The 16633-nt window shown below is 46.2% G+C and overlaps 1 protein-coding gene across 5 annotated transcripts; it reads right to left on the reverse strand.

Moving 5' to 3' along the window:
- Window positions 1-948: 948 nt before the first annotated feature.
- On the reverse strand, window positions 949-7302 carry LYSMD4 (LysM domain containing 4). Of its 5 annotated transcripts, none has more exons than XM_032469026.1 (3): window positions 7199-7302; window positions 5530-5819; window positions 949-3394 (listed from the first exon to the last, which is right to left on the reverse strand). In XM_032469026.1, the coding sequence occupies exons 2-3, from the start codon at window positions 5809-5811 to the stop codon at window positions 2786-2788; spliced, it is 891 nt and encodes a 296-aa protein (XP_032324917.1). In that variant the 5' UTR covers window positions 5812-5819; window positions 7199-7302; the 3' UTR covers window positions 949-2785. The 5 variants fall into 5 exon arrangements, with proteins under 5 accessions (XP_032324917.1, XP_032324916.1, XP_032324915.1 ...); XM_032469025.1 differs by lacking the exon at window positions 7199-7302 and adding an exon at window positions 6457-7190; XM_032469024.1 differs by lacking the exon at window positions 7199-7302 and adding an exon at window positions 6243-7190.
- Window positions 7303-16633: the final 9331 nt, after the last annotated feature.

The following is a 16633-nucleotide window of genomic DNA, read 5'->3' on the forward strand; positions in this document are numbered from 1 at the left end:
AAAGATATGAGGCCAACAGGTACATGAAAAGCTGTCACTATTACTAACCACTAGGGAAATGCGAATCAAAACCACAATAAGGTATCACCTCGTGCCTGTCAGACGATAGCTAACACTGCTATATGGTACACGTCAAACTTGTTAAGGGAGTAAATCCTGAGTTCTCACCACATGGGAAAAAAAACTTTTTTTTTCTTTTTTCTTTTTTTGTATCCATGAGATGATGGATGTTAACTACACTTGTGGTAATCATTTCACAATGTATGTAAGTCAAATCATTATGCTGTACACCTTACCCTTATATAGTGCTGTGTGTCAGTTATACCTCAATAAAACTGGGAAAAAATGTCAAAATCCCCTCTATGAGCCATCATCTCAGGGCCTGTATCCTTCTCCCTCAAACCCAGGCGTGGGTGTTCACAGTTACTGCAGAGGCAATTTAAAGAACTAACTTCGTGAGGAGAGGCTGTGTCATGGCCTTGGCCGGGCAGTCCTGCTCTGAGCGACCCTGAGACTTCTACTTAGTCCCTGCAGCCTTGTCACCCCAGAGTAAAATGGGAGCATCACTTGTCCCATGACAGATTCCCTAGGCTTCTGCAATAGTAAGCACTACAGTTTGACCAAAAGGACTGAAGACTATCTAACAAATCTATTTCTTTAGAACATTAACTCCCAAAACACAATAAAATGTAGTAAAATATATTTTAAAAAAGAGCTTCATGGTATCGCTTATGCATGCCCAATAAAACAATGTTAAAGCACGTTATGCAGACCAGTCAGCCAGGCTGTGCCTGCTACCACTTTGTTCTCCCCCCTGCTAGAGTGACCGTGGGCACAAGCCCTGGGCCAGCCTCGCCCTCTGGACATGGACACCTCCATTTTCTCCAACATCATCCCACATCTTTTAATTCCAAATTAACAACTCCCAGATTAAAAAGGAAGAATCAGTTTTCCTTCACAGAAGAAATTATTTTATTCCACTTGAAAAAAGTATACAGGTATTCATTCTTTGCCCAGCAAAAGTCATGTTCTCATGGGAGTCCGAGTCCTGCTGGGTGAATTTAAAGGTGACAAATGTTAGAGAAACGTGTAGCCCTCGGGGGCACAGTGCGCACAAACATTTGACTGGAAAAGCATTTACATGATCAAAACCTTACATGATCAAAATTTCCAGTAGTAAAGGTTCACAAATTCATTTTATCCTGAAAACCATTTTGGTTTTGAAGAAAACATTTTATTTTGAAGATAATTTAAATTTGCTAATTAAACCCAGGGCAGAATAGTTTTTCACATAACTGAAAGGAGAAAGAAACTGGATGCCTATCTCAAGGGTTCTTCTGCCACATTCCCTTCCTCTTACGTGACGAGATCTTTCAAATTGCTCTTTAGGCCTAATGTGTCAAATGCCTTAAATCTGCATTAAAGCTCAGCATTTGTGCAGCGTGTTTTCCTCCCTGGAGACAGACCTCTCCAAGGCTGGGCTGCCAGCCACCTTGGCTGATTTCCACTCCGTGGGACCAAGGTGGGCTCCTGCCCTCACCCCATTCACCCATGCTCCACCAGTGAGCCTCCGAGGCCCGCCCAGGCCCTCCCTCCTTAAGCCTCTGCATTAGCACCCCTGTTGCCTCGTCATAAGAGGAGATGGGCAAACCTCAGGTCCCTCTTTTTATGGCCTTTCACAGGAGGGTCACCTGTAGGCCCTCTGTTAAGGGCTTGATATTTTAACACTATGAGCTACATTGAAATCACCTAAAGAAAACCATTCCTGTTCTAGAATCTAGAATCCCGAAGAATGGAGTCGAGGAAGCAGCAGGTAGCACCCCCGTTTTCCCTGCACCACTCTTTCAGGTGCACAGAGGCCAGCAGATGCAGGACTGGTGACTGTTCGCCCTTAGAAGTGCCACACGTTGGGACCTCGGTGACAGGCACTGATCCTTCCCTCTACACTTACTCCACTCCAGACACTGACCAGCAAGAGCTCCTTCCAAGAATGCTGACGTGGGGGATCCAGGTAGCAATCACTGTGCAGGTGCTCCTCGGGTGAAATTGGGCCATGGCCTCCAAACGTTCTGGCCAGGAAGTGCTGGTTGCACCACGCAGAGCTTAAAACACGCCTGCGTGTCAGATTAAGTAGCTCTAAAAGTTCAAGGAACAGAACCACTATTTACTCATATTACAGCAATTTGGATTTAGAGCTTTTTAAATTCTAGACAGGACATTGGCTCAAAAAGGCTATCTGAGGGGGCAAATATGAAGCAAGGCTTGTTACAACTGTAATGTGTCACACTCTAAAACAGGGTGACATTCCACACTATTGCACTTTTGCCGGGCAGACACAACAGCACTTGTCAGAGCCTGTCACTCCTCCATAGCAGGCAGGGGACAATGCAAACGGGAAGACCACCAAAGCCGACCCCCGGGGCTCCCACGCTGTAGGTCTGTTTGCCAAGGCCATTCAGTCTCCCTTCCAGCATGTCCAACTTGGGGGCACACACGGTGCTACTGTGAAGACATGGCCAGTCCACTAAATGCCTCCAGGAAACAGCGTCTGTCAGGTGTAAATGTCTCTCTTGCTGCTCTTCTCTGGATGTAGGAGACTGAGGGTGCCAGTGTTTTGGCTCCCGCAGCCTTAGATCAGGCAAGGCTGTTCCCCATGGTGAGTGTTACTGAGAACACAACGGTGGCTTCTGCAATGTGTCCACACGTCAGAGAAAAGGAAAGTCAGCACATGGCCATTGCTAACGGATCCACTGCTAAAGCTGGCCTGATTACTTAGGAACAACAGCTAGTTCCCCCCTTGGGTATGACTGAACTGGCTGTCTGAAGAGGGGAGGGTTGGCACTGGAATCACTAATTTGGGGCCTTGGCCTGGAACTGCATTCATGGCCATCGAGCCATTGGGGACAGTAGTTGTATTCAAGCTGCTAGGGATGTCACTAGTAGCTTGTATTTTAAAATAGACCAAATAAAACACTGGTAAAACAATTCCAATTAGAAGCATGATAAACACAGCATTCCACCAATGAATTCCACAGTCTGCACCATTTGTCAGTGGCTTCGGAGGAGCCGGAAGCAGTGGCTGACTGGAGGTCTCGATGCAGTGACTTTCACTCAGAAAGATGTCTGACTGCACTGCACGCTCAATATTCTGGTCAATGCCCTTAAAGAAATCCGTCAGTGGGCTAGATGGGGCACTGGCACCCACAGCTGCTCTGTCTGGGTCTGGCTGCTCCTCGAAGGTCACTCTGGTCTCTGTGGATGAGCTCAGGAGGGGTCTGAGTTCTTTCTGGGTCTCCGTTAGGATTCCGTGATTTTTCACTGGAATCTTAATAGATTTCAAAGCATATAAGTCTTGTTCTCTGATGAAGTTGTTGACTTTCTTGATATCTGCAACCTGGGGAAGCCATGAGGACAAACATCACAAAATATGTAAAGCTCCTTAAAACTAATATCCAAAAAGTGGTGCTTAACCTCTCCGGGTGATGGTCCACTCTGCTTAAGAATCTGATGAACACTGGAAAACTGTACCTATGCACAAGATTTAATTTAGGCTGAATAACTGGGGTTTTTGGCTTTAACTCAGCCTTAACGTTATAGACTAATCATCAGATTTTTGTACAGACTTACAAGTTTGAACAACTTAAGATTACTTTTGGAAAAGACTTTTTTATTTGTTCAAAGTGTGCCTTCAACAAAATGATTTTAGGTGGAACACATCATGGTAAAAGAAGGCTGTAACCCTTTCTACTTTTAACTTTTGAGGCAACAGTGCCCCTGTCTGGCTGACTTCTCTCCTGCATCAGACTTAATTTAGTAGCTGTAGTAAACATTAGCACTCAGCAAACACAAATCCTCAGCCAGCTCTACAGACACTCAGAATCTAGTTCACCTGTAATGACATTTTAAAAGTGTGCTACAACATTTCCTTGCCAGAAGTACTGTATGGCCTATAAACTTATTTTAAAATAAAAGCGACCTAGAGTTGATTCACTTTGAGGATTTCACAACACTTATGATAATTAGAAACATGCAGGGAATATGCATCAAGTTGGAAACTATAGATGGAAATCATCTGCCTATTCCACTATTAGGACTTGAGGAGAAAGGAGTATGACTGTGTCTTATAAAGGAACAAAGTTTATGACAAATCCCTCTCATGATCAAACCTTAAGGTTTAATAAGTAGGGGGAAATGTAAGTCAAAGATAAATCCTCCCTCAAGTTATTGTTTGAAAACTTACCAAAAGCACCAAAGATGGACTCTAAGGTTTTAACTCCTAAGTCCACTTAAACTAGAGTGTAAATACAGCCAACAGACCTTATTCAAATCAATCATCTTCATAATTTTAATTATTTAGCAAGTGCTTTTATCATTTCATTGAATTAGAGTGAGGGACATTTTTAATTTACTAAGTCCTGAAACTAAACCATAAGGTGCTTGAGACGCTTCTAGCTTTGATCCTAATAAGCTAACATCAAATTTATTTACTTCAAATAGGAGAACGGATTACTTATCAGACACATTATTTATATAATACTTTTGGGTTTATTAAACATCACCATTCCAAGAAGCCCACTGCATCTATTCAGGTCTCTAGAGGAGATGATTCATTTTTCTGTACAATTTCTATAAACTATACAGTATGCCTACAGAAGCTGACTGTAAGAGTCAAATGTAAATCTCAGTACAATGCAGAGACCACTATGTATCCTGGGAGACCGGTCTGTTTATTTCCCTCGGAAAACACACCACCATCCCCACACTTCATATTGAGCCATTTGGACCTTGTTAAATAAATAACACTTCAAGGATGAAAAGATTTTTTTTTAAGTAAGTAGCTTATAAGGCCTTAAAGAAAGCTGCAGAAAGCAGCAGTACAGTGTTAGCAAAATGAAACAGTTTCAATCGAGACGACAATGGCAGCAATTCTACAAACACTTTCCTACTTACTTTGCCACTGTTAATCACTCTGACAGCTAAAAACATAATTAAAGAGAGAAACAGGGTTATATAGATACACAGCATACAACGGCCAGATCATGCAGTTCTAAAAGAGAGAAGGTAAAAACTTAACCAAAGGAGCTACAATCAGCAAGAAAGGTTTAGAAAAAGAAAAGTAGCAGAAAAATGCAAGCATACCTAAGAAATCTTGGATAAATTCTACCTGGCATCTCTGGCCCCGACATAGTCTTAAATAAAATGTGCTCAAAAGGAAAAGAAAAAAAAAAAAAAAAAGGTTTCAGCATCTCAGTTTGGAGGGATAAGGAAGAGAAGTACTCTGTGGAGAGGGAACTGCCCCATCATCAGAAACTCCTAATCCTCTCTATGACCCCAGGGTTCAGAATGGTTAAGTACTTCCACCTGCCTTCATTCTCTAGCTAGAAAGAGGTCTCCTTTACCCATAGCAGGCTTCTCCCAACTGCTTGCGGGAGTCAGGAAGGGGCAGCAGGCTCACACTTCAGTGAGCTCCTGCTCCTCTAAACATACAGGGCGAAGGCAGGTGGCTCCTTCACCTGCGGGGTTTCTTACTTTGCAGCCATACTGAAGCGCGAGCTTGTTGAGGCTGTCCTCCTGGGCCAGCTCCCGCTGCAGCAGCACCACGTCCCCTGCTCCAGGCTGGTGAGGGTGGTGGGCACCCTTCTTCTGGCGATCCTTGCCCCGGGGCCGCAGGGCCACTCGGTGGGTCTCTTCCTCAGAGGAGTCCCCCGAATCTCCACCGCCATTCTCAAACATGTAAACATGGCTGGCCGGAGTCCTACAGACAATGGCTGGGCCTTGGAAGGTCTTGGTCAACACTTCCTTCTGCCTCATTTTCTTAACTGAAAACCAAACCCCAGTGTTAATTCCACACAAGGCAGTCATTCTTCTGTAGCTACACTGAAGATAAGTGTCTTCGTGCTGTTAGAGATGACTCCTTTCCCTAATATTATAAATAATCAACACATGCCGTAGGTACAAAAAAGGCACAATTTGTTTACGCTGGCTGAGATGAAGGGAGAGAGATAAACAAATAAAAACACTTTTTGCCCCATAACTGCACACCTTCTGCGCAGAAAACAAAAGAATCCTCCTTCTTTTTCCCTTATTCCTCATCCATAGCTGTCTCCCCAAAACCCACATATGTAGAGAAACGACTTCTCTTTTTGGTCCCAGAGTGGCAGAGGAGCAGATGGGATGATTGCCAGGAGAGGAAAGGATTGTTCTGACTTCCTGGCACTGAGAAGCTTAAACTCGGAACCTACCTTTGTACGAAAAAATTCTTGCTCAATACTTCAGACATTCCAAAGTATCGTCACTAAGGTCAAGACTAAGGGCACTTGCTTAGAACTATGAGATTAAACACTCCGATTCTGAAATAGCTTGAATTATATAATATGTGAGGCAAGTTAGGGGCAAGATTCCTGTCAAACTGAGAAACTCGTCCAGTTTCTCGCCACGTCCCTTTGCCTTCAGTACCTCCCGTGTCTGGTTTTAATTTTCACTTCCAGACAAGTGCAGAAGCCGCAATGCTGCCTTTCCTCTCTCCGAAGTGCTCGAATGAACTTCCAGAAATGAAATCTCAAACACGGGGAATGACAGTCTCAAAAAGAGTTGGCATCCTCAGGTTTCTTCGGAGCCCGAGGGGAGCGGCCCGTTCAGGGCAGCCGTGGCCCCGCGCGACCACCGCATCTCGCCCCCGCCCCCTCCCCCACACGCTAGAGCCCCCGCCGGCCCGGAGGAGGGAGGCGGCAGCCGTTCTGCCGGGGCCGGAGAGTCACCTGTGGCGACCCGAGCTCGGCGCGGGCCTTCCTGTCCGAGCTCAGGGCCTGCAAGGAGCCCTGGCGGCTCCCAGGCCTCAGTTTCCCTCGGAGCTCCTTCCGTGGAAGGACCGAGGTACTCAAACGAGCTGACTGAAGAAAAAAAAACAAAACGGGGAGCGGCCCGACCTATGCTTAGACGGGCGGGGCCCCAACATTCCACACAAGCACGACCTCCGACCTCTGCCCTCCGACACCAGAAACCTCGGGCTAGCCCTCCACGGTCTCGGACGCCGCCGCACCTCCAGCGGCAGGAGTGACCTCGGAGACCCAGGAGTTGCAGCTCGCCACCCAGCTGACAAGCAGGGCCACGCCACGGCGCCGCAAAGCGCCTACGCGTTACCTCCAAACAGGACAGCAGCCCCGGCTCCCTACCCTCCTACCCCCGCAGACTCGGGTACCTCAGCGTCCGGGTTCAACCGGGTTCCGCCGGGATCCGCCGAGACCAGCCGCCGCCGCCGCGGCTGCTGCGCCTGCTGATTGGCTGCGAAAATCAGCAGTTCTCCGGGGGCGGGGACAGAGAGGCAGCCAATGAAATCAGCGGTGGGCGGGGACTGGGATGGGCCGGGCTGTGCTGAGAGGCCACCGGGGGACCTGCCTGGAGAGCAGCCCGCGGGGCGGGGCCCGGAGTCTGGGGCGGGCAGGGGCGGGGCCTCAGCTCAGTGACCTGACACTGGCCCCTCCCGCTTGCCTGCCACCTCTGCACCCGCTGGTCCTGGCTCCAGCTTTTGCCTCTGCTGTAGGCTGTTAAACACTTTGTCTCCCTCTCAGCTTTCTGCTGAACCTCAGCTTTCTTACCCGTAGAACAGGCCTTTGGCCCCGCCCTGTGTCCCTGATCTGTAACGAGAGTTCGGATTCCCAGTATAATGGGTGTTACCGACTACGGCCTCCGGCGGAGAAGAAGCCCCTCTGGCTCGGTCTAGGAGGATGAGGGGGTCTCCGCATCCTGAACCCTCGCTGGCCAGGAGCACAGGAGTTTGCTCTGCCCAACACCGTCCACGAGGTTACGAAACGTGGACCAGAGAAACATAATTTATCAAATTTCGAATGGCAGAGGACTGACTCCTTAAGCTTAAAAGTGATGCACGAACTCTTTCACATACTAAAACACAAACTTTTAAAGCTTGAAACCCGTAAAAGGAAATCAAAATTAAAAAGCAAACCATAATCTAGGAGAAACAAATGCAGCAAAAGATTAAAATCCTTAATTGAGAGAGACCTCATCAAATTAATAAGAAACACACTAAAATATCAGTAGATAAATGGATGGAGAGCATGAGCAGACAATTCTGCACGAGCAGAACACAAATGGCTAACAGGGAAGAGAAATTAAACCTCACTAGCAATCAAACTAAGCAACAAAGCAAAAGGATAAAACATTAAGATCTCAGAAACCCCTTCTATAGCTTTCCATCTCACTTAGAATAAAAATCAAGTTCTTTATCTCGGCAGACAAAAGTCCAGAACAGTGTGAGGGCTACAGCACATTCTCTACCATTCTACCCTTTCCTTCTGAAATGCCCCACTTTTCTCTGGCCTTTAAATACCCAGATCTCCCACCTCTGGCTCTTCAGAGGAATATCCTTCTCTCAGCTGCTGGCTCAGCGAGACCTTCTGATCCTCAGGCCTCAGATAAGCCACTGTCTCAGCAGGGCAGTCCCTGACTACACTATATACATATGTGCTCCCTCTGTGCTCTGTCAGATCATTCTGTTTCTTCATTGCACTTCTCAGTTAATTGTTTTATTGCCTGAATCCTTCTGCCCCTAATTATCATCTCTAAGTTTGTTTTGCTCACCACTCCCAGTGCCGAACTCAGTGTCTACACTTGGTAGGTACTCATTAAATGGTGGTTCAAGAGAAGAGCCATTCAGTGACCGGACTAAGGTATATAGGAAGTGGCAGCACCAAATCCAATTCCTACTGGGTTTCACTCCAAAGGCCCAGTTGTCTGGCCTAAAGCACCTGGCCGTGGCCTGGTGGATTTGGCAAGTCTAGGAGGCAGAATTTAAAAGTGTGACTAATGGGAGAGGGATCAGAACAGAATCTGCAATGCTGAATTAATATAGCCACACTCTGATCAATTACAGTTGTTTGTTTCAATTCAGCATGTCCAATAAAAAGCAAATCCAGACTCAGGTGAGACTTTCTTCAAAAGGATTACTGCAAGAGGAGAAAGGGACTGTTGCAACAGGGGGAGGAGGACTGTTGCCATAGGGACAATGCTCTGACTATAAGGTCTGCAAGCATCTAAGAGTTATGAAGAAAAGGAGAGGAATAAGCAAGGCTGGAAAGAACCAGGTGTGAGGAAGTGGGACTAAGGGTGGTGGGACTGGACAGAAAACCCAGCCTATTCTCCAGTGGGTCTGGATGCTGGGTCAGGTTGAGGGTGGGTCAGAGTTCACTCAGGGGCCTGGATGATGGAGAGAGGCTTCATGAAAGTTTGGTTAGCAAGCATTTTGTTGCAATTGATCAATGGGGACAAGTGGCCCACCTAATCATTTATGAGGCAAAGAAAGGGAATTTGGAGGGTCTGTGTCTGGCCTTGTCATAGGTAAACAAGGGGGCCACCCCTGAGTCTTCTCTAAGTCATGTGGGGAAGGAAGGATGGTTCTTCACAATAAGCCATTTTCCAGACACAAACATGTTGGGAGGTGGGTCTTAGCCTTCACTGTTTTCCAAGAGCATAGGGCTTGGGCAAAGTTCAACAGTGTCAAGTTTATATCTACGGCTGTCCTTCCACGTGTCAAGCAGCGGAGTGAGGCTGGCAAGCCCTCATGAGGCTTACATTTCTAAATGGAAGACGGGAAAAACAAAGATTTACACAGAAAGGAGCACTGCAGATTATGCTAGATCTTCGATAAACAACAGACCAGATCAACAAAAAGTATCCAAACTTTATAAAGGATGCCTGTGTGTCCTTTCAATGTTGTACTGGAGCTTGGTTAGCAGGCCCAAGAACTATCCGATTCTCCAAGGCTGTCCCCAGAGTGTGGCTCTCTGGGGATCCCTGAGACATTTCAGGAGGTCTGTGAGGTCAAAACTATTTTTATAGTAATGCCAACATTATTTTCCTTTTCCACTTCATTCTCTCTTGATAACCAGGAATTGAGCTAACGTATATTGAGTCCTTACTGGGTATAGGTAGCACAAAAACTGTATATGTGGGTATTATTAATATCCCCATTTTACAGATGGAACTCAGTATGAGAGAAATTGCAAGCTGCCTATCCAATATCCATTTTAACCTTTTACTTAGGAACAAAACCCCAATATTATCTGAGGAAGCAATGTGCCAAGCTGAGACTACATTTCACAGCCTTCCTTGCCATGGGGTGTGCCCATATGAAAAAGTTCCAAACAATGAAGTGTAAGAGGGAAATGCTGGGTGGGATTTCTTGAAATGCTTTAAAAAAAAAAAAAAAAAAAAGGAGGGGGACATCTGGAAAAGCTCTGTAAAATATTTCTACCCTCTCTCCTGATACCTGGAATGAAGATGTGATGGCTAGAGCACCTGCAGTCATCTTGGACCATGAGACAACATTAGAGGCATAATCCATATGCTAAGGATAGCAAAGCAGAAAGATGGAAAATATGTGAGGAAGAAATAAGTGCCTCTGTTGCTTAAGAGGTTGTGAAGATCTCCATTAGTAGCAGTTGAAGTATTTCCTAAATTGTAGACTTGGCACAGAAGTTAAGTTACTTATCTAAGACATCAGAACTAGTAAGCACAAGAGGCAGAATAAAACGCCAGACAGTAGCTACAAATCCCACAGTCTTATGAAAGCTTCTGAGCAGGGCTCAGTTTTGTTTTCTCTGCTGCCACAGCCCAACCCAGGAGGCCTGCTAACCTGGTTAACAGTTCCCTCAGAAACATACCCTAGTTTGCTTTCTCCCCTAGTTTTCTCCTCAGGCCCTTGGCAAGACTGGCTGAGATGCAGTACCTCAGGGCCAGGTGAGGCCAGATGGGAGATACTGGAACAAAATGGCTTGTCCACTGAAGTGTGCTAGTGTCACATCCACCAAGGACAGTCCAACCTCTTTGTCCCTGAGACAGCTGTGACTAAACACTCACAGACAAGCTACTCAGATGTCCCCTTAGACTCCTGCCAAACTTAGGCCATCATGTCCCTGTGTCAGCCTGCTATGGACTGAATTGTGTCCTCCCCCCTAAATTTGTGGGTTGAAGCCTTAACCCCTAGTGTGACTGTATTTGGTGACTGGGCCTATATGGAAGTAATTCTGGTTAAATGAAGTCTTGAAGATTTAGTGTCCTAAACCCAATAGGATTACTGTCCTTAGAAGAAGAGACCCCCAGAGAGATTACTCTCACTCTCTTGCTCTCCCTGCTCACTCTCAGAGGAAAGGCCACATGAGGATCTAGCAAGAAGGTGACCATCTGTGAGCCAGGAAGAGAGCCTGCACCAGAATCTGACCCTGGATGGACCTTGACATGGGGCTTCCAGACTCCAGAACTGTGAGAAACAGACTTCTGTGTGTAAGCCACCCAGCCTCTGGTGTTTTGTCATGGCAGCCTAAGCTGACTACGGCACCAACCTTCTCCTCGGGAGCCCCAGCTAGGGCAGGAGAGATGGAACGGAGCAGATGCTGTGTGGCTGGTTTCCCCAGATGTTTCAAAACACCAGTGGGTAGAGAGCAGACAATGGTACTGGCAAAGGCATTAGAGTCTCCGATGCCACAACTTCTCATTTTATAGAGAGGAATTTAAGACGGAGAGACCCAGGGGATTTGCCCAAGGGTGCACAGCAGGCTAATGGCAGCTCTGAGGCACTATGAATGGAGGAAAACGAATGGGGTCCAAAGCCAGCTCTGCACTTACCTGCTGTGCAACCTTGATCTTCCTGTAAGCTTTCTGGACCTTGGTCCCTGCTTCTACTCTGTGGTCCTCCATGCCCAGGATGGCCATGCTTTCCCTCTGCCTGGAACAATTGCAGGTTACCCTGTCATCTCAACATAGTTATTATTAACACCCCGCCCCTTCTCATAGTGTCTGGACACACCCTCTACCCCTGAGGCAGTTTTCAAGTCACATGCCCTCCACCCACCCCCTGCCAGACATTGCTAATTCATCATAGAAACCCAGACAGCCGTCAGGCCTCTGCAGGGAGTATCCAGGATAGCCATGGCCAATCAAGCAGTATTGTCAGAGGAGATGAAATCGATTTGCCAACCCTACTCTGTGGAATCTGGTAGTATTGACCTGGTTTCTTGAGTTGTGGTTTCTCTAGTGGCACAGGAAAATCCACTGGTCACTGGGGCTCAGTCTCCTATCCGCAAAACAGAAAAATTAAACCACCTAACTTCTTCCATGTGTTGTAAAGTCATTGTTAGAAAAGAAGCCCTTGGAAGAAACATGACTATGAGTATTAAAGTTCATAGCTCCAAAGATGTTGCCAATTTTAGGAATTCATGGAAAAGTGGTGGGAAAAAAAAAAAACGTTTAAAAATAGATTGCATTTGGTACAGCAAAAAAAATCATTAAAAAGTTAAAGGGCATATGACAGACAAATTGGGTAAAAATATGTGCATCTTTGATATGTTAATATCCTTATTTTGTAAGTCATTTAGATCTTCATAAAAGAAAAGCAAACACTGCATAGAATAACTGACAAAGGGTAAAAACAATTCACTAAAGGAATACATGTAGGAAAAGGTGTTAACTTTACAGATAGTCAAACTGATGAAAACTCAAATAGCTGCAGGAAGCTGGAAAAACTCAAACCTGAAAGGATTATATGTGGTGTGGGTTTGTACAAGTGGGGATAAAATTCTCTCACGCCCTGCTGGTGGAAGTGTCCGGTGGGACATTTGTAGCATTATGTAGCAATAGCTTTTAAACTATGCACATTCCTTGATTCTGCCTCCCACGTTTAGGAATTTACCAAGAAACAATTAGGAGGTGTAAACAGATTTGCTATAAGACTATTTTTTAATGGCAACACAGCAAACCTCTTTTTCTAAAGTTGCTGCTTGTATATCAGATTTGTTTGTGGTCCCTTTTGCCCTTCAACAATTTAAAATTCTTACATAGTAAGATGCACCTGTTTGACAGCTCCTGGGTTGCCTGTTCTGGCAGATACATGTTCATATAGATTTAATCTTCTATGTTTTATTCTAAGATTTGCATTGCATTACTTTTTTTTTTTTACATTTAAATCTTTCATTGTTCTGGAATTAATTTTTGTGTATGATGTAAAATAGGGTCTAACCCGATGGTCCTCAGCTGTGCCAGAACCATTTATTAAGTAGCCCATCCTTTTCCTGCTCTGTTGAAATACCATCTTGGGTGAACATTAAAGTCATATGCATAATGGGATATATTTGGGGTACTTTCTTGGTAACGTGAATTTTTAAACTTTATGACTTATTTGAAATAAATGAGCTTCCCGCCCTCCCTTTCTGCCTCTTCAAAGGGTGGCTGGTGTGTGACTGGTGATGCTCTGGAAAAGGTCAGATGCAAGGCAAATGGCCAGCTTCTTAAGTCATCCGTGCCTTTCTTTTTTTTCATAACCTGATTTAAATCCTTGGCCCGCATCATAGATAGTTTTGCAACAGGCCCAACATCAGTTTGGGTGATAAATGGTCCATTGATTCCCCATTCAAGTGACTCATGCTCAAGCTGCCTTGCAATACACCCAACAACCACTTGGAGCGCCATTGTTAAAGGGTAGAGGGGCCTCGCCAGCGTGAAGAGTGGTGTCCACCCCGCAGCAATGATAGTGATCACTAGTTTCTCCACACTCATTACAGCCCCCAACATTCCCAACAGGCCCTCTTGTTATGATCTCTGTCTTACAGAAGAGAAAACTGTCAGGATAACCCAGGGGCAAAGCTGGACATCTAACCACAGCACCTGGGCAGTTAACTCCATGAGTTTGCCTGTGAACAGACACTCCGAAGTGTGAAGTCAGACAGACAGACAGACAGCAGGGGAATGCTTATTGCATGTGGTCCAAGCAGACCCAGGCTCTAGTCTGAACTCAGGTCAGGCTTCCATGTGGCAAAAGAGGGACCAGAGGGGTTACAGGACCCTGAGGGAGACACTGACCTGGCTTCATGGAAGTGAAGTGGAGAGGAAAAGAGGGCTTCTGGCCTGTCCCATGGCCGCGCTCAGCTCAGGCCTGCATTCACGTGTGCTGGGAGACAGTGGTCCTGGATATTCTGGGCGCTGAAGCATCACACCAACCTCTATTGTTCCTCTGCTAGTGAGCTGCTCTACCATTCCCTCTCCAACGAGCCTGTGTCCCATGGGAGACACTTCTCAGGGGGTCTCTCCCCATGTTGCACATCTTGTGAGCAGAGGCACCCATAGTCTTTCACTTCTGGACTACTTTTTCAGGGCTGTTTGTAGAGTGAACAGTCTCGGAAGATAGATCTAGTGTCTCCCTCCATTGAGCAAGGGAAGCCGTGCTGTCCAGGAGCATGAAGACAATGTCTCCCTCCAGGACAAAGGTTAGGCAGGATTACTTGCCGTTCATTATGAAAGAATAAAGATTCCTGAACTCAGGGCTCCTCAAATGTGATGCAAACCCACCAGAAGCACAGAAGCCATCTGTACTTGCCTTGGCATTACCCTGTGGAACCTGTGGGTATACTGGGTTGAATGGAGTCCCCACAAATGACACGTTCAAGTCCTAACCCCTCATACCTGTGAATGTGACCTTGTTTGGAAATAGGGTCTTGGTGCAGTCATTATGGAAAACAGTATGGAAATTCCTCAAAAGACTAAAAATAGACATATCCAGCAATCCCACTCCTGGGCATATATCCAGAGGGAACCTTAATTCAAAAAGACACCTGCACCCCAGTGTTCATAGCAGCACTATTTACAATAGCCAAGACATGGAAACAGCCTAAATGTCCATCAACAGATGACTGGATAAAGAAGCTGTGGTATATTTATACAATGGAATACTACTCAGCCATAAAAATAATACAATAATGCCATTTGCAGCAACATAGATGGACCTGGAGAATGTCATTCTAAGTGAAGTAAGCCAGAGAGAGAAAGAAAAATACCATGTCACTTATATGTGGAATATATATTAAAAAAAGACAAACTTATTTGCAAAACAGAAATGAACTCACAGACATAGAAAACAAACTTATAGTTACCAGTAGGGGAAGAGGGTGGGAGGGGATAAATTGGGAGATCGAGATTTGAAGACACTAACTATTATATACAAAATAGATGAACAACAAGTTTATACTGTACAGCACAGGGAACTATATTCAATATCTTGTAGTAAATTATGGTTAAAAAGAATGTGAAAATGAATATATGTATGTTCTTAAATGACTGAAGCATTGTGCTGTACACCAGAAATTGACACAACATTGTAAACTGACTATACTTCAATAAAAATATATTTCAAAAAAGAAATAGGGTCTTTGAAGATGTAATCAAGGGGCTGGGGGATACGAGGAGATCCCCTGGAGTCTGGTAGATGTTCTCTCCCCAGTGATGGGTGACAGACAAGGGAATAAGGGCCCCACAGTTCTACCTGTTAATGAACGATTAGAGGCTGAGCAGTGAGGGGTAGGATGGGAAGAAACAGCTGGAATGACACCTGGCTGTTGCTGGCTCTCCTCTGGGAGGAAAGAGGAAGAGATGTGATAATGACAACGGGGCAGCTCCACCCCCTCCCCCCAACTTCCAGTGCAAGTGGTTATAGCTGTTGAGTCAAGGAGTCCCCAAAGTGGAAATTAATGGCATCAGCAAGAGGGACCTTGCTACTGAGTTTAGAGCTTTGGGTGGACCCAGAACAAGTTCATTTAGTTAATCCTAGTCCATTATTGGCCACTGGAACCCGAAAGTAACTGTAAAAGCTTGCTAACTGTATAGAGTCCCAGATTTATCCTCTTTAGTGACACGGTGACAGGCCCATTCTCTGGCTGGGAGATGTCCTTTGAGCCCCTCGCAGCTGAGAGTAAGCCCTCTGTCCCTTGTTCCACTTTCCTGGCTCCGGGCTGCAGGGCCCCTCAGCTGGCTGGCTCCTGGGTGAGCCCTGTCTCCCTAGGAAGAAGCCGCCCAGCCTGAGGGCTCAGGGCTCACCCGACCCTGTAAACCTGTAAACCCCAGGCAGCCCCCGCCCTTGGAAACTTGCTTCCCGGACTCCAGGTTCCGCCCCTGGAATACAGATCAACGGTGTTCCCAGCACCCAGCCCAGTCATTTGCTTTGCTTAGAGGCCATGTACTATGACATTATACCAGGCTGCTTGGGCTTTTAGAAACTTAAATCCCCTTGCCCCACAGCCCTTTTCCTTTGTGGCTCTGCTAGGGACAATGGTAGTGAAAAGGGTGAGTAGACCCTTAACCCATATAGGTCAGTGCCAACCCTGTGCTCTGGCTCCTCTGCCAAGAGTCTGTTCCTCCTCTGGTCACACCCACCCTGGGATGGAGACGAGAGGCCCAGGGCTTCCATCCTCCCTCCGGGCATCTGAGCTTGGGCCATGATGGCTCTCAGTGGGGCCATCCTCTGAGCTCTCTCCATTTATGATTTTTTTTTGAGATCTGGATGCCAGAATTGGCAAGGTTATTGCTAAAGTACAGCATAGCAACAACTGGGATTGGAAGGAAACTTTTTGACACCCTCCACCCATGCACCCCCACCCCCCGACCTGCCGCAATCCTGATGACATTGCTTTAGAAACCTAACCCGGTGGTGTCAAGTAGAAACTTACAGGACAGTCCCTCATGAAGGAGTGTGGGGGCACCCAGGCCGACCATGGGCTCCCAAGCACATGCCTGCAGTACCCAAACTGGACCAGTGGTTTTCAAACTTTTATGACCGTGCCCCGTGCTGTCCTTGTGA

Source organism: Camelus ferus, chromosome 27 (assembly GCF_009834535.1).
Source record: "Camelus ferus isolate YT-003-E chromosome 27, BCGSAC_Cfer_1.0, whole genome shotgun sequence".
Taxonomy (NCBI): Eukaryota; Metazoa; Chordata; class Mammalia; order Artiodactyla; family Camelidae; genus Camelus; species Camelus ferus.

Coding starts and splice junctions, on each gene's coding strand:
- LYSMD4 (XM_006181665.3), bottom strand. CDS start 5,862: ATGACTGCCTTGTGTGGAATTAACACTGGGGTTTGGTTTTCAGTTAAG. Junction 3,395..5,529: donor CGCTTCAGTATGGCTGCAAA/GTAAGAAACCCC, acceptor TGGCTTCCCCAG/GTTGCAGATATCAAGAAAGT.